This window comes from Lissotriton helveticus, chromosome 9 (assembly GCF_964261635.1).
Source record: "Lissotriton helveticus chromosome 9, aLisHel1.1, whole genome shotgun sequence".
NCBI lineage: Eukaryota > Metazoa > Chordata > Amphibia > Caudata > Salamandridae > Lissotriton > Lissotriton helveticus.
This window is the reverse complement of record NC_136070.1, coordinates 485150634-485176499: the sequence shown is the minus strand read 5'-3', so window position 1 is coordinate 485176499 and position 25866 is coordinate 485150634. Positions and strand designations below refer to the sequence as shown.

General features: G+C 43.9%; 1 protein-coding gene across 1 annotated transcript in view; it reads left to right on the top strand.

Moving 5' to 3' along the window:
- SYNE2 (spectrin repeat containing nuclear envelope protein 2) overlaps nt 1-25866 on the top strand; it is a 1843566-nt gene that overhangs the window by 1449541 nt on the left and 368159 nt on the right. Inside the window, exons 117-118 of the mRNA XM_078660317.1 lie at nt 19812-19967; nt 20767-20913. Coding sequence (XP_078516443.1) covers nt 19812-19967; nt 20767-20913 — 303 coding nt within the window. The remainder of the gene's footprint in view (nt 1-19811; nt 19968-20766; nt 20914-25866) is intronic.

Below are 25866 nucleotides of genomic sequence, written 5' to 3'. Positions count from 1 at the left end.
GCACAAAGCAAAAGAAAGGCTCACATTTGGTGGTTAAAATAAGTCTGACAAGGCAATACAAGTCCTGTGCACATGTATCAAAATTACTTGGTCCTTCTGTTAGAACCAGATAAGTAAAGACAAAGTTCACATAAATGAAGTCGAAATCCAGCGACATTAAAGGGTACTTTATGGTTCAATCTTGATCAGTACAAACGAAATACAACTACCCGACACGTGTTTCGTCACATCGTGTGAAGGATATGACTCTTCAGGGCTGTTGGATTCTACGGGTGGAAAGGTGATGCGCAGGTCCCGTGAATGATACACCTCGCTGCGAGTCGGGCCGATCCAAGAGGATGTTGGTCAGCGAAACCTCAGGACGAGTATGTCCAAAAGGGTGGGTCCACGATAAATATCTCAAGGTTGAGCGAATAATGACTAATCTGACTGGTGGTAGCGTCCGGATCCAGTTAGCGGATGTACTGATCAAGATTAAACCATAAAGTACCCTTTGACGTCGCCTGATTTCGACTTCATTTATTTGAACTTTGCCTTTACTTATCTGGTTCTAACAGAAGGACCAAGTAATATCTGACCGATTATGCAGCCAACTTATAATCGTACCCGCTAGAGCTCCATTTCTTCCTGTCTTTTACCCAAACCCATCATTTCCCACGTCCTAAGTCTGACAAGGCACCTGTGGGTTTACATGGGGAATTAACTATACAGTTTCACAGGCAGATGTACACGTAGGATTAAATCAAAGCAATACATTGCCCCTGCTTTCCTCGTGGCCCAGCGAACAGGGTCTGACAGTCACCATACAAATAATACCTTTATCTTTCATAGCCCCTTCCTTGCTCCCACATGTACATACACAAAAGCACCCTACACCCAGAGCTACTTAGCTCCCTTTTCCTTCCCACACTTTACTTGAGAGTTGAAGAGCACTGCACCCGCTCGACCATGCAATCCTTTCATGCTGCTTCTTCACATCGCCTCTGAAGCAGGTGGTCCAGTAAAACAGACCCATGGGTCATCTCCTGCTTCTCCTCATTGTTAAACGTAGTAGGCCTGCTCTACTGCCGAGAACTCTGGGATCCCAGGGAGCTTGTGAGAAAACATATCTTCCCAGTACTCAGTCCACTGTTCGCTGCCATGCCTCTCTGCAGTTTTGCTCCTGTGTGAAACCTTGCACTGCAGACTGGTCTGGGACATTGAGACAGAACATTAAACACCACACTGGTGTGGATTTGTTCTCAACAGTCTGTAGCATAAACACATAGTGATAATGCTGTGGGTCCCCAGCAGCTGGACTCCGTTGACTTCAGTGAGTGAAGCATTGGCGGATGTTCCAGGGGGAGCACTGGGAGACATGCCTGAGGGTCTATTGACTGGTGCACTTTGGATCACAGAGTGATGTGCCATAGGTACAATTAGTAAAATACAGTGTTAGATCTGGGGGTCTCTAGTTGGCAATGGTAATCATCTTTGTCCAAATAGGGACCCTTGCTTCTAAGTCAGGATAAGGGGATTTCACTCCTAAATAACCCCTGCTCACCCCCTTGGTAGCTTGGCACGAGCAGACAGGCTTATCTCAGAGGCAGTGTGTTAAGCATTTGTGAATATACACAGTGATACAGTGAAAACACTACAGATGGACACAACATAGGTTTTAAAAAAATAAGTATTCTTTATATAGACTTAAACACAAGACCGCAAGAAACAAAAATCCACAATACTACACTTAAGATTGCTTTAAAAGATGATCAAAGTTACTTAGTTCAAGTTGATGATAAATGCGACAAAGTTCTCAACAAAGTAACTGGATGCGTAACGCAAAGTAAACAAAAGGCTCGCAAAAGGGGAGATGTGTCGGTTCCGTGATCCGGGGGAGATGATGCGTCGTGCCTCAATGCTTGTGCAGAGTAGGGGATGTGTCATAATCCTGACTGGTGAGGAGGTGATGCGTAGATTCATGGCCTGTGGGCCCGTTGCAGTGCGCAAAATGGCGTCTTGATGCGATAATCCGGTTGTGATGCGATAAGATGGCGCCCTTGATGCAACAATGTGATGACGCTGCGATGATGATGTGTAGGCACCCTGACAGTCTTGCGACGACTCCATACTTTGGAACCGCGACAGGCCCTGCGACACACTTATACGGTGATGTGATGGCGACTCTCTCAATGGCGTCACGCTTCTCCGGTGATGTGACAGCAGGCAGCTTCAATGAACACACACTTCCAGGGAGATGCGGCGAAGGCTTGCTTCTCCAGCGATGCGATGATTTCAGCTGCGGCGGCTACATGCTTCCTCTCGATGCGTCGCACTTCCAGCTCCCAGCGACACGCAAATGTCTGGACATAAAGTCTTTTGTCCCTGAGACTTCAGCAGGAGGCAAGCACAGTTCAAGCCCTTGGAGAATATTCTGTAAATGATGAAAGTCCTTAAAAAGTTCCTTCTCCTTTCCTTGGCAATGAAGCAACCACTGCTGGCCAACCCAGCAAACAGCTCACCGGCAGAGGGGCAGTCAAACTCCTGAATCTTCCTTGGTTCTTCTCCTTGGCAAAAGGTTTCTTGTTCCAGAAGTGATCTAAAGTTCTTGGGACTGGGTCCCAATATTTACACCCCAAAATCCTTTGTTCTCTGACAGCAGAGAGGCCTCAGCCTAGTCCAAACCAGTTCCTGAGCACTTTGTTTACATGACTCTTTCCTTCCTTTCACTGTGCAGGGCAGAGACATCAGCCGCCCCACAGGAGGTGGAGCCAGCACAGGGGAGGGAAGGCACAGCTCTGGAGCATTTTGTTGACAAGATTCCCTCTCTCCTTTCACGGTGTAGGGCAGAGACATCAGACAAGCTACAGGAGGTGGAGCCAGCATTGTAGAGGGAAGGACCAGCCCTATTCAGGTCCCAGGTCACCACTGGGCTGCCCCAGCCTGTCTCCTGTAATCCCCCAGCCCTGTCACTCACAAACCCAGACAAGGAATACACAACCTAGCAGAGGCAGGTCTGGACAGTTAGGCAAGAAAATACCTACTTTCTGAAAGTGGTATTTTCTTCAGTTTAAGGTTTATTGAAAGCAAAAACCCATATCACAAATAGGAAAAGGAGTCATATAGGAGAAATTACAATGAAAACATAAGCTAATTCATTAAACAACATAATATGTTCTATGTGTAATAAAGGAAGAAGAAGGAAATAGAAGGAGAACGATGGAGGGGGAGAAAAGGTAAGGAAAGAGAGGTTGGGGGGAATAACATGTATGATAATGTCAGTGAAAGCAACACCTGAATCTTATCTGTAAATTACAACAAGAAAACTGGCAAATAACAAGAAAATTATAAAACTTAAACCTTACAATAAAATAGCTAGTACGCAAAGAAGGGAGCAAAAATCTAAACATTCATCTGAAGTGGAGGATAAAGGCGACAACAGTGAAATTCATGGGGGTTTCCTAACTTCATCTGGTTTGTTAATTTTAAGAGAGGAGGCTAAGGCCAAATCTGAAAGGTAAGAGGATAGAGGAAGCCATAAAAGATCTCTCTTAATGCGTAAAGAGAGAGGGGTAACATTGCAAGTGTCTAACCTATGGTGAAAACAAACAGCATTCCACCAGGCCTTGAAAGTAACTTTAGCTGCTTGTTTCCAGTTAGAAGTAATTAAATGGAGGGCTATCGCTAATAACAAGTCAATTAATTAGGGAGTATGAGTGGAGTGTGGCCAAGAGGATGATAATGATCCTAAAAAGATATGGGAATTGGAAAAGGGGATTTGTGTATTGAAAATATTATTAATTTGGGACCAAACCGAGAGCCTGAATCGAGATAGGGAGGGACAGTCAAAGAGCATATGTTTTAAATCTGCTGAGGTACTGTTACAGGACCAACAGGTTGGGGATATGTCTGGGGAAAAAGTGGCTAATTTCATTGGAGTGAAAAGAAGGCGTTTATAAATAAAATATAAGGTCTGGGTCGTATTAGCTGCTCTTGATGTTTTATGAATTGTTTAACCATTAAGAGTCCCAAAAAGGAATAGACCAACATTCCCCAAAGTCCTTTTCCCATGCCAATTCAGATTTCTCTTTAGGTCTATCAGAAACAAAAAATAGATGCTTATATAGAGAAGAGGCCGATGTATGAGTAGATAATAGAGGAAAAAGATTAGAAGATGTAGGAGGGACGTTAGGACTAGGGGGCAAAGATTGGAGGTATTGAAGAAGAGAAGGAATAAGAGAAACATATTGAGATTTACAAGAAGAGGGTAAAGAAAAATGTAATTGGAGGTCTGAAAAAGAGAGGGGGAGGGAATTAGATAGCAATTGTGAAATCCAAAGCAAACCTTTGAGTCTCCATTTTTTCCAATAGAGGGTACGACCTTTGATACGTAATAGATGATTATGCCAAATAGGCTGAGAATCTAGCGAAGATAGGGCAGGATATGAGGAAGGAAGAATAGGTGTTAACAATTTACGAGTATGGGAGAGCACTTGAGGACGAAATGAAGAGATATTATTAGTAAAAGCTAATGATTCACGAAAGTGGAAGGGAGTTATGAAGTGTTGCTCTATTTTCAACCAAAGAGGAGGATGAACACCTTGATCCTGATCCACCCAACGGGAGGATTGCCTTAAAGGGAATGCACGATAATATGATTTGAAATCAGGGAATTTGAGGCCTCCAGAGGATTTAGCAGCTTTAAGAGCAGTAAGAGCTATTCAAGGAGATTTATTCTTCCAGAGGAATTTATTCAAAATAGAATCAATTTTTTAAAAATAGAAGTGAGGAATGTGAACTGGAACCATAGAAAGAAGATAAAGGACTAGCGGAGAGAGCATCATTTAAATTGAATCTAATCGACCCCACCAGGAAAGAAAAAGTGGATGCCACCGATCAATAGATGCAGTGAGAGATTTAGAAAGAGTAGCACAATTTTCTTTCAAAGTTTCTGGAATAGTAGGAGTAAACCATAAACCTAAATATTTGATTTTAGAAGTCTTCCAATAGAATCCAGAGGCAATAAAGTCTTGTTTTAGACAAAGAAAATTTAAAGGAAGAACCTCACATTTATCCGAGTTAAGGCGATATCCGGACAACTGGGAGTAAGTGTCAACTGGAGAGAGAAAAGCTGGCATAGAGATAGAAGGATTGGAGCAATATAAAAGGATGTCATCAGTATAGACAGACATTTTAACATGGGAAGAATCAAGTTTAAAGCCGGAAATTCTGTCATCGAGCCACATTTTCGTTAAAAAAGGTTCTTGGCCAATAATAAATAGCAGAGGAGATAAAGGGCAACCCTGACGAACTCCTCTAGAAAGAGAGAAATAATCAGAGGAAACACCATTAACAAAAATAGAGGCTTTGGGGTTAGAATACAATAAAGAGATGAGAGAGATTAATTTAGGAGGAAAACCAATCCATTTAAGTGCCTGAAACATAAAATCCCATCCAATTCTATCAAATGCCTTTTCAGAATCTAACGCTATAGCAGCAATTGGGTAATCAAGAGAGGAAGCCTTACTTAGAATATGTAAGAAAACCCTAGAATTATCTGATGATAGACGACCTTTGACAAAGCCGGATTGTTCTGGACCAATAATGTTAGGGAGAATGGGATCCAAACGGAGAGAAAGGAGTTTTGCAAATATCTTATAATCTAGATTAACTAAGGAGATCGGACAGTAGTTCTTGCAAAGTAAGGGATCTTTATTTTCCTTGGGAATAAAGCAGATCACAGCTTCTTGAAAAGAGCCTGTAGAAGAACCTTCTTTTATAAAATGCTGGTAAAGCAATAAAAGATGAGGGAGTAGCAAAGAGGCAAAATGAGTGTAAAATTCAATGGTGAAGCCATCAGGGCCAGGCGCCTTACCTCTTTTTAATTTAGAAACAGCCTGAGAAATTTTGGACAAAGTGATATCTGATTCTAGTGAGGCAAAGTCTGTGTCGTCCGTGGGGGGAGGATGTAATGAGTGAAAGAAAGAAGAAAGAGCAGCAGAAGACGGGCAACTTTCCGGCGAGTACAAATTTTTATAAAAGGAAACAAATTCATATAAAATATCAATATCTTCAAATAATGAAGCACCAGCATTGTTCCGTATGGATGCAATTTTAGTACGTTCACGACGAATTTTTAAATAATTTGCAAGCAATTTGCCCATCTTATTCTGTTCTCCATAATACCTGGCACTACTTTTTAAAAGATAGGAAGATGCAGCTTCGGTAGATGATTTATTAAAAGAGATCGTTGCATCAATGAGACGTTTCAATGAGGATTCGGAATTAGACCGATAGTAGGAATATTCAAGGTTTTTAATGTCGGCTAACAACTAAGTGTTTTTGGCTTCAAAAAGTGGTATTTTCAAACACAGAATATTAAAACCAACTTTACTAAAAGATGTATTTTATTACTCTGAGTTCAGTCATACTAAATTCGAATTTCTACCATGTTCCCTGAGTCAGTTAGGATTATAAGGATGTAATAATCTCACTGCCCATACTAGGCTATGGAGAACAGGTAGCCTTGCAATTGGGACATGCTACACACATCAGAGCATGTTCTACCTTATACTTACAATGCACCCTGCCCTTTGGCCTACCATAGGGGTGTCTAATATGAAGTAAAGGGAAGGTTTAGGGACTGGCAAGTGGGTGCACTTGCCAAGTCGACATGGCAGTACTAGACTGCACACAGGCCTTACAATGGCAGGCCTGAGTCACACTTTACAAGTTGCATCTGTGGGTGGCACAACCAGTGCTGCAAGCCCACCAGCAGCATTTGATTTACAAGCCCTGGGCACACATGGTGCACTTTACCAGGGGCTGACAGGTAAATCGAATAACCCAATCATGGAATCACCAATTAGTACATCAATTTAACATAGGGAGCACTTGCACTGTAGCACTGAATAACAGTGGCATGGTGCCCAAAGCATATAACCAGCATATCAAAACAGAGGAGGCAATCCATCAAAAATGGAAGGGAGACTCACGCCAATTATGCCAGGTCTAACATACAGTATTACAGCATAGAACAGGACTCTATGAATTATTGGGCCAAGGGTAATTTGCAGCTGGGGTATATATACTTTGGATGCACCTGGTAATGTCCAATCAGGTCAGTTTACCCTTTTTAGGTCGAGCTCTCTCGACCTATTGTGGTTGAGAATGCTCTCAATGGAGACAGGCTGGGGCACGAGCAGATTGTGGTCTGTGGACGCGCTTCGCGCGTGCACACACACCACACACAGCATTACTGCGGCCGGCGAAGGCACGCGCATACACACACAGACTCATACACACATGTGTGCACACACACACACAGCCGCCGCCCCTCCCCCACGCGCACACACACACACCGCCGCCCCCCCTCCCTACCATCAGAATGATATGTGTATTCTGTTGCTCCGCGGCTTCATGTGCAGTCTCCGTGACATCCAGGCCTCTCTGCGCATGCGCGCCCGAGATTACAGGCAGACATCCGACGAGACTGTTGGGTGGGGGCGAGCGAGGAAAGTCCACCAATGGGAGCTTCGGAAATTAGATCGCAGTTGTAGACTGAACATCTGCCCAGGCCTGTGTAGTGTTCTGGTCACACAGGTTAGAATCTCAGGCAGAAGCTAGTCGCTCTATCAATGGCGATACATTTAGTTTCATTTGTAAAGAAATCGTGCATGCTAAAAAGCATTTAAAATCATTCTCGTGCGTGTGCGTAGAGTTTTTTTCCAAAATGCCACGCCCGGCCCACCCGCACGCACCACGCACCTCGCATCATCAGTGGTTCAGGCAGACGACTTTGAGTGCAGGCAGCAGCAGGCCTAGGCCACCCGGCCTATCGAGTAAAGGCAGGCAGTACTAGTACTGCTCCCGGCTGCCTACCACCACCACCAACCGTAAGTACTGTAACAGCAGCCATTACCAACGCTGCTTTTTTTTTTCTTGAGAGTGGTGGCTAGCGCGACACAGCGTTATGGTCACCGGCGGCAGATTAGCTCCGGCTGGGAAAGAATATCATTAAAGTCCGGGCCTCCAGGGTTATGTTAAAGGCCCTGCACCGGCCCCTGCCTTTCTTGCAGCCTTCTTCTATCCGGGGCCGCGCAGTGGCATTGTACTTACTTGCACGCAGTCAGATGCCCTGTGCCCGAGCCGGAGGCAAAGTTTGCTCAGGGCAGGCCATGGACTCGCATGAAGTAAACAGTAAAGTGCGAGTGTGATGTGAACCAGGAGTGATGACTCCGAGTCCAAGGCCTGCCTTGAGCCATCATGCCTCTGTCTGCACGCACATTGCGTTCTGAATATCTCCTAACCCTCCCTAGCCCGTAGATCGCTACTGTCTATGTTAACTGCTCCCTACATTCAATAGCATGAGGAGCAAGACAGCAAGATGTCCTCGAGAGCCGCAGTCTCTGACAAAGTCATCACTGCAGTAGCACGTATATAGATTGTGCTCTCCGGACTGTTCGGTAGATCTGTGGCTGACGGCCGACTCTGAAGTGATGTATTATATTCATATCAGCGCCTACAGGATTCAGAGCGCTATATAACTGAGAAGGGCATTTGCGCTCGGTTTAATGGGACTTTCTTATTTTTAAACAATGCTGTCAGTATCTGTCTACATTAAGTTTAATGCACATCTTTTTAGTTTTCAGTATTATTTATTTTGTATTCGGTGAAAACATTAAGTTTCAACTAGAATATTTCGATTCCTATTTAGTGTTAAATGTGCACCCACTTATGATTCCTGACAGTTTTCAGCACAATAACAAGCTGTTTTTCCCACAGGACTGCACTCGTATGAAAACATTAGATCATTGCGCAAAGACAAGTGCTCCGTTCTAGTTACTTAAGCAGCACGCCTTTATGTGACTATTCCCCCTCTCCGCCCCCCCTCCCCGTTGCTGCCTGTGTGAACAGACCCTGGCCTGGCTGCAGGACAGAGGGCCTGGGGAGACACTCGGAAAATGAACTGTATCTTCCATTAAAAAAAAAAAACGAGTCTGGTGCAAACAAAATTTAACATCTGCGTTCATGTATAATAGTACGTTTAATTGAAAAGTATGAGTCAAATCAACATTAATTGTTATGGATGTTTCTTTAGATTCAGTGAACCACCTTTGCAGGGACACTTCCAGAGGGTACAGGTCAGGACGCTTCAAAACTGTGCTCCCTTCCTTAATTTCCGTCAGATTTCTTTTGAATTGCACATCTCATATTTGTAAAAGTACATTACTATATCGTAATTGATTTGGGGTTATGTACATTAGGCCTCTTCCTGGTACCATGTGAACGCACTTAAATTGAATTTAGATGCACAGCTGCTCGTCGTACAAGTATAAAATGTATTTTGTTATTTAAAAGATGTGACTTTACGTTGCGCAATTTCCCTTTGATATGCCTGATTAATTTCTGTTTTCTCCGTTTAGGAAGGCTCTACGGAAGTCCTTTTTCTCCTGCTCTCCTTTCTGTCTTTTTCTCCTCCTCCTTTTTCCTTCCTTTCCTTCTCTATCCTTTTCTTCTTTTTCTCTGTTCTCTTTCTTCTCTACCTTCTCATATCCTTCCCTTCTTTTTTCCCACAAATATAACCTGATAGTGTTACCATAGTTACGTATGTCTACTGATTTTTAATTTCTATTCTTTAATTGACTTTTTATCTGATTTTAGTAGACCGCATATATTGATGTATGCTTCGCATTATTTGGTTTTTTTTTATACTCATATGTTGCTTGTAGTTTTTTGTAGTTTTCTGATTACAATGGTATCACTACTGTTTGTATCTTATTTCCTTATGTGCTCCTTAAAATAATAAATATTTTGAAATGAAAAAGATGTGACTTTACACAGACAAATGGATTTACTCACTAGTACACTTATGAGAGCATGCTGTCATTTGAAGTGTGTGAATATCTACACACAGTGGAAAGGAGTAGGTGATGTGATGCCTTGAAAGTAGGCAAATGCCCATAAGTTGTTGGTTTCTTGTGTGTGTTCTTCTACAAACGATTGTGAATTCCAGCCTTGGGTAATGTCAAATATTTACTTCTGTGTAGGTAAGAGTGGGAAGAGAACAGAAAGGGCTTCCTACATGAAAAGAAGAGTCGTGTCTATAGATTGTATAGTTGTGTAAAGCTGTAGATAATCATACAAGTCAATAAAATATGCACAGCGCTACAAAGTGAGACCGCAATTGCATTAAGCGCTATATGAAAAGAGCATGTTACATTGATAGGCTGATGGTCTGACTCTGACGGAAGGAAACGGTGCTCCCAATCTGCTACTGAAATGAACGCAGCCTCTGCCAACTCTGGGGGGGGGGGGGGGGATGGACCGAGGTCGGTGCGACCAAAGCTTATTAGCTGCAGTCACACCTGATCCCGTGCAGAGAGAGCCCCGTCGGAGCTCCGAGCGCAAACAGAGGCCGAGACTGCGCCTGAGCCCGCCCGCGAGGCAGGCACCAATTTCGTGGGCAAATATTCTCATAAAAAATAATAAGATGACATTTTATTCAACATTAGCGACGGGCAGGCTGCGTATAAATCTCTGAAGGGATTACTTGCACGGCAAGGAATCCAGTGTACATTCAGCCCTTGGTCTCTTTAGCTGCAAGGATGGAGTCGTGTCCATCCAGTGGGTGGCCTCTCTGCTGGAAAGATGAGGCCACCCTTGCTCCGTGCACAATCCGTTACTAGCCTCTGCATACAGTGTGCAAGGCCTTTAAGTCTTTGGCCTTTGTTGAATATGATGCCCTATGCAGGCGAAAGGAGTTCAGTCTGCTTGTTTTTTTTTTATTCTTTGAGTCTGTTGTCCATTCCTGCCGCAAACTATCCTTCTGCATCCTCTGTTGTTCTCGTGTCTGTTTCCGCGCGCGCACACGCGCATCTGTCTGTATGTGTACGCTTGGTTGCACGTGTATTTTATTTGTTCTTTCACAACCCAGTGTTCAAATCATCCCTTCACACGTTCGCTCCCATTAAGAGTGCACGATTCAACCCCCATTCACACGCAATCGCATTCGTACGTTTATCACTTGATCTATGATAGTCTGCGGAAGCTACCGTTTAAGCGGCCAGGTGCAGGCAGAACAGGATCATAATAGGTTCCCAGTCCCATTTCCGACTTGCTGTGACAAGTCACACTTTTAGTCAAAATGTAGGGAAACCACAGAACGGGGCTTCAGCTAGTCAGGCATCCTTATATGTTTGAGAATCATTTCAGTCAGCCCAGTTCTGGGGGAATATTGTCCTGAATATTACTTTCATAATGGGGACATCCTAAAGACATGAGTGTATTGTCCACGGTAACCGCAGGAGGGTTCCATAGTGCCTTGATATTAAGAACCTTCATTGAACCCACTCTGCCATTTGGGAATGGATGTACCTGTGCTACACCAGGGTTGCACCAGAAATTGCTTGAATTATCCAGGTGGTTGTTCACGTCTGAGACATAAGGGATGAGAACCTCCCCTGATGCTGTCCACCCTCACACACCGCACCCTCATACACCGCACCCTCACACACACTGCACCCTCACACACACTGCACCCTCACACACCGCACCCTCACACACCGCACCCTCACACACCGCACCTTCACACACCGCACCCTCACACACCGCAACCTTACACACACTGCACACTCACACACACCGCACCCTCACACACACCGCACCCTCACACAGACCGCACCCTCGCACACACACCGCACCCTCGCACACACACCGCACCCTCACACACTGCACCCTCACACACTGCACCCTCACACACTGAACCCTCACACTCTGCACCCTCACACACCTCACCCACACACACCCACACACACACCGCACACACCCACACCCATACACTGTACCCACACACACACCGCACCCACACACACACTGCACCCACACACACACCGCACCCACACACACACCACACACACACACTCTGCACCCTCACACACACACTCTGCACCCTCACACACTCTGCACCCTCACACACTCTGCACCCTCACACACTCTGCACCCTCACCCACTCTGCACCCTCACACACAGCTTATCTGTTATTTTCTTCATTCATTGGAAAGTTTACTCCCTTTAAGACCTGAACACAGCTGCCTGGTCCTGTTTATGGCTAATAGATCATGTCTGTAGCCACACTGCACCCTCACACACACTGCACCCTCACACACCGCAACCTTACACACACTGCACCCTCACACACACTGCACCCTCACAGACACTGCACCCTTACACACCGCACCCTCACACACACTGTTCCCTCACGCACACACTGCACCCTCACACACACACACTGCACCTTCACACATTGCACTCTCACATACCGCACCCTCACACACCGCACCCTCACACACACTGAACCCTCACACACTGCACACTCACACACCACACACACACACCGCACCCACACACACACACACCGCACCCACACACACCGCACCCACACACACACCGCACCCACACACACCGCACCCACACACAAACACTCTGCACCCTCACACACTCTGCACCCTCACACACACTGCACCCTCACACACGGCTTATTTGTTATTTTCTTCATTCATTGGAAAGTTTGCTCCCTTTAAGATCTGAGCACAGCTGCCTGGTCCTGTTTATGGCTGATAGATCATGTCTGTTGCCACACTGCACCCTCACACACACTGCACCCTCACACCACACCCTCACACACCGCACCCTCACACACCGCACCCTCACACACCGCACCCTCACACACCGCACCCTCACACACTGCACCCTCACACACCGCACCCTCACACACCGCACCCTCACACACCGCACCCTCACACACCGCCCCCACACACACCGCCCCCCACACACACCGCACCCTCACACACCGCACCCACACACACACCGCACCCACACACACCGCACCCACACACACCGCACCCACACACACACCGCACCCTCACACACCGCACCCATACACACACACTGCACCCTCACACACACTGCACCCTCACACACACTGCACCCTCACACACACTACCCCCTCACACGCCACACCCTCACACCCCACCCTCACACACCGCACCCTCACACACCGCACCCTCACACACCGCACCCTCACACACCGCACCCTCACACACACTGCACACACACACACTGCACCCACACACACACTGCACCCGCACATACACCGCACCTGCACACACACTGCACCCTCACACACACTGCACCCTCACACAAACTGCACACACACTGCACCCTCACACACACTGCACCCTCACACACACTGCACCCTCACACTGCACCCTCACACACACCGCACCCTCACACACACTGCACCCTCACACACTGCACCCTCACACACTTCATCCTCACACACACTGCACCCTCACACACACTGCACCCTCACACACTCTGCACCCTCACACACTCTGCACCCTCACACTCTGCACCCTCACACGCCGCACCCTCACACACCGCACCCTCACACACCGCACCCTCACACACCGCACCCTCACACACCGCACACTCACACACCGCACACTCACACACTGCACCCGCACACACACTGCAACGGCACACACACTGCACCCGCACACACACTGCACCCTCACACACACTGCACCCTCACACACACTGCACACTCTGCACCCTCACACACTCTTCACCCTCACACACTCTGCACCCTCACACACTCTGCAATGGAACATACACTCCAAATACCACTCAGTGCCACATAATTATATGCAACATAATTGCACACCTCATACTTACACTCTACTCAATGCAACATAAATACACTTTATCTATCTGTCTATCTATCTATCGCCCTCACTTTATCTATCTGTCTATCTATCGCACTCACTCTATCGCCCTCATCTATCGCACTTACTCTATCTATCGCACTCACTCTATCTAGCTATCGCATCACTACAGCATCACTCAGCACCACCACAGCATCACTCAGGGGCACCACAACATCACTATGCGCTACCACAGCATTATTGAACGCCACAGCATCACTCGTCACCACCACAACATCACTCAGTGCCACCACAGCATCAATATGTGCAACCATTCAACAACAACTGGTTCAAATATGTTCTCTCAATGTTTCAAGCATTATTACAAATGTCACAAAAAGATGTTAATATTTCACTTCTGTTCTTGGATTTCCGTCACAATAAAATACAATGAACATAATCTTTAAATATTTACAAAAGCTATTGCCATTATAAATTACAATAACTTTTATTTAAGTATTAATTCTTAAAAAAATTAAAAGCCATTTTTATTTGTAATATCAATACATCTAGGTCACGTAAATACAAAACATATTGCATTACAAATGCTATAGGTGTCACATTTGCGAAAATTAAAACTATTGGCATTGTAAATGACAAAGCTATTAATTTCGCTATTTTCAAAACCAACACATAAATAAAAAATTTGTCATTTACAGTACCAATAGCTCAAACTTTCCTAATGCGAGACCTATTGCATTGCAAATGCTTGTTTATATATGGCACCTTAAGCTAGTCCTGGGTTTTGCGGTTTGTAGTATCGTCGGTGTTTAATAGTATTCTTTACATGGTAAACACAAAACTACCAGTCCCAAAAGCTAACTCCTGCTGGTTAAAAACCAAAACGGTTTGAAGGAGGCACACACAGCAGCTTTACAGGTGGATCGAAAAATGGGATTTTTAAAAAAGAGTACACTTCCTTTTGATGATAATTAGCTTTTTCTTCTTCTGGAAACAGGTTTCTGACTCTTGTAAAGTCACACATTATTTTCACTGCTGCTTCACAAGAAATATATTGTTGGTAATGGAACACGGGAACGATAACAGAGGCTTACTCATGTTGAATTTAAACTTGTTTCCCAGCAATTTCCTGCAACATCGAAATGATTTCAGAGAACAGTAGATTTCTTTTCCTGCAGTGCCGGAAAAATAAAAGACGAAAAGGCAAGTTCAGTTTCTGAAGCATGACGCTGGCAGCTCAGCCAGTAGTAAAGCCGGCAGTTCAACTTCTTCCACCGCTGCCCATATCAGCCATTGAATTTGAAACCAGAAGCCTCTGGGCTGAATAAATGCATCTTTACGGAATTTATAAAATCCAAACTTAAAAAGTATGATGAGTACTAAAGGGTAGCTCTGTCTAAAAGTTAGATGTGTGTGGGAAATAATATGGAGAAATCTAATGTGCAAATTGCCTCTTTTGAGTTACAGTAACTATAGTAAAATCAGGCATTTCTCCATAATAGTATGTTACTTTCCTGTCTGTGTCCTGCGATCAAGCTGACCACAGCCCCTCTCTTTAAAGAATGTAATCGATTTGGTAGTTTCAACGTTAAAAGAGAATTGAGCAAACAAATTATACAGGAAGGAAGAAGGTCTGTTTTGTGGGAGAGGTGCGTGCAATATTTCAGATGCTGCAGAGACATCACACAGTAAGAGGGACAGAAAAAGGACATGCCCTCCCGGTAAATGACAGATGGAAACAAAGTAAAGAAAGGCGTACAGCAGTAGGATATTGGTTCGCTGACATTCACTACATCCACAGTTGAGTACTTCAGCCAGCTTGCTTATATGCGGTAAGACAGCAAAATTGTTTTTATGAAAGGGCGGTGTGATTTCAGCAGGTTGTAATCATACCTGGAGCTTACCTCCTTCGAAAAGGGAAATCAGGTCATGAGAAATGCATGGACCTTGAGGTAATTTTGAGCATGTTGCCTCCTACTAGAGTTCACATAGAGTCTGCAAGTATTCCTGTCTTTGGCATAGATTGTGGTTGTGAAACCTATGATAGTGAAGTTTATGGGGTTTTTGTGGGGTTTCTTTTTCAGAACAATCTCTTTGGGCTAGTGCAATTCTCTAACTCAGCGGATCTCTGGGAATTATGTAATTAACTGGCAGTTAAAAGCAGATATTTGCATGTATGCCATGGGATTTAAACAACCATAAACCCATGTACCTACATTGTATGGGACACTTTCTTAAATTGTTTAATTAGTTAAACATTTACTTATTCATATCGCTTTTCACACAATTGTTTGCAAGGGGACATCTCAGAAGGTCTTCGCAGGAGAAGTGACAATCTCTCAGAGTTGAGAAAAATTAGCATTCAGTCTATTTAGAAGGGGTTCATTTGAATAACAATTGAATATGTTGTGACTCTGAAGAGTCGCATTCTAGCATTTCCTGCTTTGAGTCAGTAAATCTCATTAAGTCTTTGCTCGTGCTCAGCCTCAATTCCATATACCTGGATAACCGAATCCACTTTCCCACCCCCATCGCAAAGCTCCTGCTCATCCATGTTCCTCACTTCAAAGTGCCTCGGCAGGCAGCACGCATTCTCATACCTAGCTCCTAAAGTTTTTGAACAAACTACCTCTTTACATTAGAGCCGCTGGTTCACTCCTAAAATTTAGGCAGAAAGAAAGCAAGCCAGACATGGCCCATTCCACATGCAAGGTAGAACTGCAAAAGAGAATATTTTTATTGGTCCCACAGTGATTGTAATTGTACGATCCCATCATGTTGTTTCATTGTTCTCAAACTCAACCTAATGTTGTACATGTAAGCACTTTCCTCCTGGTGATGTCTAATAAGCTGGTTTAATAAAAGATTATTGAAAAAAAAAGATTTAGACAGAAACTTAAAACAGGGCTCTTCACATAGGACTGAGGCCGGGCGCTCAGTAACACCCCTTTCTCTTCAGCACCAGGACATGATGTGTGTTCTACACTTAACATAGTAAAGGGATGGGATTAAAGACTTTGCATTTTTCATCGATTCGTACTGAACGAGGTGGTGGATACCTTTATGCTGCCTTCTCTTGCTGTCATAACGTCTACATTTTTCTCTGCTACTTTTTGCCCAATCAACACAACATCAGTGCAACTTTGGGCAAAGTGAGTAAGTCAGGTGAAGTGTCCCGCCAATCCCAAACTTCCAGACAGTGCTTAGTTTGTGAAAAAAACATTGGTGCCCGGTTTTTCCTAAGGAGGCCACTACAGCTTGCACCACACATCACCGCTTCTATGCTGCTAGTTATCGTAACAACATAACTACTAACCATCACACTCCTACAAGTCCAACAATTTTGACTATTTCAGCCCCCCCCCCCCAAAAAAAAACTTAAAGAATGGCTTGGGTGGCAGGTAATATAAATTTTTAATGTATATTGAATTAATTATTAACTGTTGCTGGGATCGTCTCAAAATCAGCTAAACAGCGCCTCCTTATGGCAGACTGTCAATCCCTGGTGTTTACATTTAAGTGCCGGTACTGAGAACCAGAAATCACTAGCTCAAATTAAGTGCTGCCACAAGGAAGACAGAGCTCACCAATTTAAAGCGCGAGTGGGCTTCAACCCCCAGAGTCTTTTATAGAGATTTCAGGGAGATGTCATGCCTAATAAACAACATGGACAGCAGAGCACGTGGCATGGGAGAAGAGGAAAGTGTTAGGAGTTATTGGGCTAGTCATGAAGCACAGCCAAATTGGGCTTGCGGATACACGGCTGCCACAGATAGGGGGCAGTTGCTTGTCTTGCAATCCCCAAAATGTTCAGCACTGTTTGTGGATTATCTGGTCTTCTTTTGTGTGACAAGTGGCACAGCATCTGCATACTGCTGAGATGCTTACTAGGAGGCTGAAAGGATCCGAAATCAATTAAACTCGACTCCCAGTGATACCCCAGGACCAATGCAAATCCTTTCACTTATTGAGAGTGTCCCAAAACCTATGTATAGAAAAGAACTAATGCAAGAGCCTTTCAGTGCTGCTCCAGAGACCAGCTTGGTGTATTCCCAACTACCAAGGACTCCTCCCTACTGTAGTGTCCCCATTAGTTTACATGCACCACTTTAAAGAGAGGGCATAAGTTGACATAGAGGACAGCAAGCTAAGTAGCAGTGTTACACTGCAAATGACTCATCCTAAACACAAACAACATACTGGAGGCACAGCCTTCTTTGCACAGACTCCAGATTTCCTACGGGTTCTCAGTACACCAGCTCATTTTAATGACAGTGGAGCGCGTATGTAAGTTGCACATGGGCCAAAGAAGAGTAGAGGCATAGGGTCAAGACTGGATGTGGGGCAACTGTGGGGGAGGGTGACAAAACTCTAATATCGAAATAAATACATGGACTCTTGGCAATACAAAGACAGAATTTACTAGCTGTCAAGACAGGGAGAAAAACCTTCAGCCTACAACAGGACTACACCTCAGCCTTGCTAAGGCTGTCTATTCAGTTTTTCTCAAATGCCTGTTCGCCGACAGGCCTTTTTATACACATTACCATAATGCTTTATTACACATGGTAAATAATAGCTGACTTGCAAGTTACAGATTTAAGATGGAAAAACACTCAAAGACATGTGACCGCATAACCAAGAATTCCTGAACAAATCCATTACACATTCTTCATTATACTTCCATCAATGCTTAATGGCAGAGCATTCTTCAGCCTAAGAATGTGAGTGTGTTTCATAGTAGATGCAGTTTATGTGAAGTGTGTGCTGGCAGCAATGTGCGCCTAAGACCTTTGTGTGCTCAGAACTTAGTGGGTTATTCTGATAATGGTCGGACCACAACCGAAAACTCGTCTTATGTGGTCCGACCACCATCTGTTGCATTACAGTACATTACATTGCATGCGGTTGGAGTCAGCAGGTGGAGGGACAATCCAGCGCTTTCCAATGGGATCAAGGAGCCCGTTGGAGGGTCAGTAATCCCTACAGTAGGGACAGGGCCTGCTCAGGCACTGCTGCAGGGATTACAATGACAGTTTACACATGCCCTTTCATGGTGGAAAAGGCTTTGGGGGCCCCTAGCAGGGGCTCCTTCACACCTGGCCCTCCAATATGGGGTCTGAGGGGCACTTGAGCGGCACCTATGATCAGACCGCCATTGAAAGGCCATCGGAAAGGGCCATCGTAATCCCTACCGTGGTGCCTAGGCAGGCACCGCCCTCCTTCATTGTAGGGATTACATTCTACCCGCTGGGCTAATGGGCTTCTTGAGCCTAGCGGAGCCGCGGTGGTCGGTCCCTCACCCATGCGGTTAGACTGACCGTATCTTTATGCGGCGGTCTAACTGCTGCTTTAGATGTTGGTGGGACCAACATTGACGTGCCGTCGGTGTCGGTCCCACTGACATCCTAATGAGCCCCATTGTTTGTTAAGGGTTCAGAGAAACAAAAGTAAGTTAAATAAGAAGCCTGAAATTAAATGTCTGAAAGAAGGTTGGAAGTGAAGAACTTGAAGGGGCCCAAGGAGTATGACGCATTGAGAGGAGGGCGATAGGGGCAATAGGTTTCCCAAGGAGGACGGGTTGCCTTAAATCGAAATGGATAGAAATATGAAATCCTGTTTGACTTGTGGAGAGGTACATTAATTCCCCAGAAAAGCTTGGGAAATAAAGATCCCTAAGGACACATGAAGGGGGTGGAGGAGTGAGAATTCCTGAATACGTTAGGGAGTAAGCTAGGGGAGGGAGGTGAAGGATATAAAGTGATTTACTTTACTACTCTGTACTTGGGGTTAGAGATAGTACTTCTTTGACTCTGTCTCAAATAAGGTTGCATGACCAACTACTTTAATACTGAGTGTACTGTGATCATAAAGGGCCAGCAGAGTCTAAAGTGCAATTGTGTGTGGCTACAAAGCAATGTGTAGAATTCCTTTAAATTTGTCATGAAATGGGAAATATATTGTGCTGTATTACATGAAGGTGAAACGTTACAATCAATACCTTTTGACACAATGTAAAATATAATTTTTATATCATTGTAAAATTAAATTGTTTTGATGTTCTACTGTTTCACGAAATCATAACTGTAACTTATTTTATTTCAGATCCAAGACTTGGAATACATCCAAGAAAACATCACAGATCTTGAAAACAAAGTACAGGCTTTAAGCAGCTGGTTCAGTGCTCAGCGGGACAGGCTAAAAACGCTTCAGACTCCCTCGAGTCTGATTTCAGTTCAGACTACCCTAGCAGACTGCAAGGTAATATTATTTGCTGTTACATTATGTGGCATTCGCAAATTCATTTCAGTTGCTCAATGAAGGGATATTTACAGGGAACTGTGTGAGTACAAGATAAACACTTCGGCCAAACCCCTCAAAAGATCAGTTTACAAAAATGTACTTGAACCCTTGTGTTTTTCAGAACATGTACCTAGCAATTACGGTAAATGTTTCACACTGTCCCTCCTTGATGATAGATACCAAAGAACAAGAAAATCAAAGAACACCTTATTCAACCACATATATCTTTGATCAACATAGAAATAATATGCAACTGCTGGTAGAACTACCACCAATATGGTTAGTCTTCAAGTAACCCCCGTGGACCTATTACACAAACAATAAGAGTGTTTGCACCCAATTTTAATCGAGCAATGTTTTCACATAGTGTCAAGTCCTTTAAGCATTCAGCATTATACACATAAACATGGACATATAGGCTACAAAATGTAAAGAACAGTGTAGTAAATTGTTGTTGGTATACTAGGTGACAATTTGACGTGTGGCAGTATAGCTTTTGTTCACAATACACTGAGGAATTCTATTTTAAAAAGAAAAAGAAAATTATACAGGATAATATTTTGGGGGTTTAAATTGTTAGGCCAGAAAAATTAGAAATCTTAGAACCCACATATGCACAACAAAAAGTTAGTTATGATGCTCTTAAACAGTTGTATTTGTTGTTTGAGCAACTCATAGTACCTTTGGTGTGGGAGATTAATGATGTGCTACTGTGTCAATACACTCAATATGACTTTTTATAAAATGCATCTTTCAGGTCTTGGAAAACCAACTCTCTGTTAAATCAAGCGCTGTAGATGACCTTAAACAGAGCTATATGCAGCTTGAGGACAAAAGAGCATTGCAAGATACTGCTGCTAAACTAGAAAATCTAAATGAAACAAAGAACAACATTGCTGCCCAGGTACTTTCCCTATCTGCTTTCATATCATGTTTGATCTGATTGTTTGTATTTCAAGTGCTGCACTTTATTACTGCACGAAACATATTTCAGGTATTCTTGTGCTCATAAACACAGGGATATGATAATCATTTTGTCTGAAAAGGTGGATCAAAGAGCAAAATGCAGGTATAACTTTGTTTCCGATAAACCGGAAGGTTCCTAGCTCAGAGAGCCCAGGCACTCACAGCATTACAACCAAACAGCAGAGCCAAGCAGGAGCGTAGTAACAGTGTAGGTAGAGGGCTGAAGTGGTAAGATGGATCTCTCAGCATTACAGACAACTGTAAACGAACAGGGCTTCATTTATGAACACTGTTGCATTGCTACGATAAAACAGCGGTGCAACAGTTTTCACTTTGCCCTCCTTGTGACACGATGGATGCACCATATTTAATGTATTTAATGTATGGTGCTCCATGTCTCAAGGAATAGCAGATACGTCTGGAATCCTGACTTATCTGTTGGCGCAAATGTCATGTATTGATGGAGTTGTGTCGCAAGCATGATGCAATTCCAGCAATGCATGGGGTTGGCCTATTCCCATTGCACTGCGTCACCCTCACGCTTGCCATGAGGCAGGCATAAGGTTTTGGCACAGTGGAGTTCGAGAAGTGTCGCAGTGAAATCACATAGATTTCACTGCAACACCCTTTCTTATATGGGAATGCCCATACTGCATACATTATACCTGACACAGGTATAATGTGGCGCAGGTGCAAGGTGATGCATCTGCCTAGATGCGTCACCTTGTAAATATGGCACAACATGGCGCTTTGTTTACGCCTCTGCTGCCTCACAAATATTGAGGCAACAGCAGCACAAAAGTTTCACAAGGCCTTCATAAATAAGGTTTTTGAAACCAAAGGTAGAGAGTAAGGACTCTTGGACGGCCTTCCGTGTCCCTAGTAATATGATTATAACCAAAAGAAGACGGCCAGGTGCTTTTGCTGTCTGACGTGTAAAAAGTGTCGGCACCTCAAAGGTTTGTTTATAAAACCCTCACACACCAACCTGGTTGGTGTCATGCTTCATCATCGGGTCCCAGCCAGGTAGCCAAATGCTACCTGGCTGTGCTGCGACACCTGATTACAGTGGAGCAAAAATGTAATGTAATCCAGGAGCATTTGTATTATTATTTTGTTGGCAAAATGAATTTTGGTGACTGTGCCACTGTTTCGAAGAATAGCCGAGGTAGTAATGAAAGTTCATGACCTACTAGATACATTGGCAATTTATGAGGCCATAATGTGAATTAAGTAACTTGGTGCAACATAGGAGTTCAGCTTCTAAACGTAGGAAGGCCACTAAGCAATGACCCTGTACTTTTGTGAAACTTTTCTTTCCTTCTCCTGTCAGTTTTAGTTTGTCAGGCTGGGCATACTAAAATATTGGGCCTGCTTCACAAATATTGCACTGAGGCGTATTATTTTAGTATTCTTGGCTTACTCTTGAATTCCAGTAGTAAACTTCAAGAATAAGTCACATTGAAATATTTGTGAATTCCGGGAGTAAGCCATGACTACTCCTTGAATACAGGAGCAAGTCAGGAGTACAACTACCTGTTGGGGGTATGTGAGAGTCACTCTAGCTACTTAATTTTCGTGTTTTGTGCCACAGCTCTCCTCCATTAAATATTGCCATGTTGCACAGCAGCATGCAGAGAAGATCAAGCTGAATCCGGGCATGGTGTGCCATGCACCCAAAATTGCAGGATCGGAGTGTTTCAAGTAGATCTGGGAGCCCTTGAACTATGGGGATGATCACCAGGACATGTTTGGTGTGGCTTTGGGAAGCACCCAACATAAAAAAGTGGTTAGAAAGAGGGCTTGCATTTATACAGTGTTTACAAAACAGGTTGCTATAGCAATGTAAGTGAAACAAAATGCAGTGTTTTCTGGTTTCCACAGAAAAGCACTGGCAAAGTTCTCCCAAATGGGACGAAGAGCTGGCAGGTAGACCTCTGGCATCAATCACAACAGGAGTTTCCTTTAAAGTCTTGCAGAGAAAAAACAGGCTTGACTGGGAGGAGTCTGGCTGAGAGGAGAGACCTTTTGCGTTCTTGCTTCAGATTTTTATTTTGAAAATTCCCATGGTGCTTGATGACAGGCCAGCCCCCAGGCTGCACCCAAGAAGTGCCAGTCAAAAGTGGAGGGGTGACTTGTCATCTTTGAATCAGGCGAGTATATCCCACCTTCCACAACTTTCAACCTCCATTTTTCAAACCTTGTACATACAGGATTCTTTGAGAAAGAGAGCATCTACGGAAGAGGAAAAAGGACAGACAGACAGAACGGGTGAACCTCTGCATATAGTAGAGTGACACTCTGGACAAGTACTTCTTGGATTTGTTGGAATTTGTCTTTAGAGCTAATGGCACTATCAGTGCCTCTCCCTAGGACGCCCAGGGTGCTTGGGGAATGCAGACAGAGAGAGAGAGTTCTGCCTTGTGGTGTTGCTTTAAGAATATGCCAGCTGAAGACTGATGGCTAGAACAGAAGGGCAGATCCAAAGATTTGTTTTGCCACCTGCTGCTAGCAGGAAGAAGCAGCAGTGCACAGGGTCTACAAAAAGGGAGCTCCCCAGGAGCTGCAAGTTTCATCCTTGCTCTGGCCTCCTGCTTCTTCCGCCTGCAGTTGGTTGCCGGTAGAAGGTGGGAGAAAGACTCTCCCCATTGGGCTTTGGGAACCCTGTGCCAAGAGGAGAAGAGAGCCACGGTATCATGTGGCTCGAGGTCACTGGCCTTGCCCTTGAGATGTGGGTACTCAAAAATGGGCTGGGGCACCAGCAGGATCAGTGCCATTTGGCTTACGGAACACTTTAGACAAAAAGAAAGTATGTTTACTGGCCTGCAGTTGTCATATGAAATGTTGAGCTGCGTGGCCAGAGAAGCACCCCACAAGCCCTGTGAGCGCTTTAAAAACGTGCATATTGTATTGGTGGAGCTTCCAGGTAGAGCATGGGCACTACCACACAAATTATTGTATTGAGCCCACCGTCACACCCACCAAAAAGAGCTCCACCCTGTTTTCAGATTTGGCACCAAGCTTACCAGGGCCAAGCATGCATGACTCTGGGATATGTTTTCAAGTTTCTCTAGCACTCCTGGAGTTGACCTTTTGGTTTATTGTTGGAGTGCATGGACGCATTGAGTGTTTGGGTTCTCTGTGCACGCTAAGCGATCTCACTTAATGGTAGAAATAAGACTTTCACAGTGTTCACTGTTTTGTATTGTTCACTAGGGCATATATGACGAAGCCCACTCGGATGGCTTCTTTTTTGATGATACGTAAACTATGTACACATCTTTGGTGACATCCTCCAATGGTTAATACTGGTGATTGGTGAAATGTTCATTTTCATACTGTTGGTAGCACTATGTGCTAAAGCAGGTAGATATTACTTTTTAAAATTGTATACCACATGTGTATTAGGAGGTAGGGTGTCTTGGTGTGGGCAAACCTTTGAAGGTGCCTCAAACCGTTGGTTCTCTAGAACCCTTTTAGTGGGTTATTTGACCTTTGAATCATTTGCTTAGCATGTGCGCCCTGTAGTTTGTGATGCCCTATAGAGTTTGTTCCTATTTGTTTTCCATCTCCTTATCTTGCTTATATAAGGAATTCTGTGGGTAGTATTTTGTTTCCAGGTATTAAAGTATGTTTCCCTTTTAAAGAAAAGGAATGACTGGACATTGATTTATTGTTATTTGTTGTATTGTAATTGAATTTATAGAACACTTACTACCCCCGACGAGGAGAATAAGGGCCTAATTTAGAGTTTAGCAGACAGGGTACTCCATCACAAAAGAGGTGAATATCCTGTCCACACTATTAAAAGTGCCATAGGATTTGTGCACTGTAATCAGGTGGACAGGATATCCAATGTGCTTTGATGGAATAACCTGTGTACCAAACTTTAAATCTGGTATTATTAGATTGCAGTGCTTTGGTTTCAGTGAAAGAGAGGTTGTGATCAAAGAGCTGAGCTCTGAGAAATTTGCAAAAAAATACAATATTAGAAAGTAAGGCAAACATGCGTGCGACTTAGAGTAGGCTACACACAGAGAGCAAGCCATGTAGAGGATGGAGGATAGAAAGAGAGATCTTAGATAGAAAGGAAGGAGAGAAAAATCGCTAGTTTGAGGTTAAGGTCAGTTTTCACACAGAGTTTCAGGAATATAAAGGAACAAGTCATTTTTGCAAACCAGATGAGAGAAACCTGTAGAGGAAGAAATATAATTTGCATGTACGACTTTACTATCACATTTACAAAGGGCCCACCACCCCTAAAGGAGGTGGCAATGTGCCCAACCACATGGATACTATGCTACACTGAAAGCATTTACTAGACGTGTTTGAGAAAGAATGGAAACACAATATATAAATAAATAGGATTTGGGTGTCGGGTATTGTCTGCTGGATTACAAGAAAAGGCACACAAAGAATGTAGATGGCATGCATTTAAACATTACCCCTTTGAAATAAGGAGAAATGTGTTATCAGATGGAGAGTAATGAGTGATTCAAATGGCTTATCCTTATGTGTCCTTTTCCAAGTGGCATTCTATCACCGAAAAAGCAAAGAATACTAAGCAATACAGGTAGTGGAGATTTTTCCATCATCAATTGCATAAAGTGAAGAATGTTTAATTGGTTATGTGGTTCATTTTAGGAAAATTTAAATAAATGTTGTCTTGATTTATGATCTGCCACAAACAGGTGGTGTATCCAGTCTGGTACCACTGATTGCAAAGTCATGCTATTTGCTGTATATGTGAATCATTCTTAAAGCAGTTTTCGGACATTTACATACATGTGCAATTGGATTTGGGTGAGACATTCTGTATTCACTGTTAAACCTATCATATAGTGAGAAGATGTGTGGTGAGGTGTCTCAAAGACAGACAGTAGGCTACCTT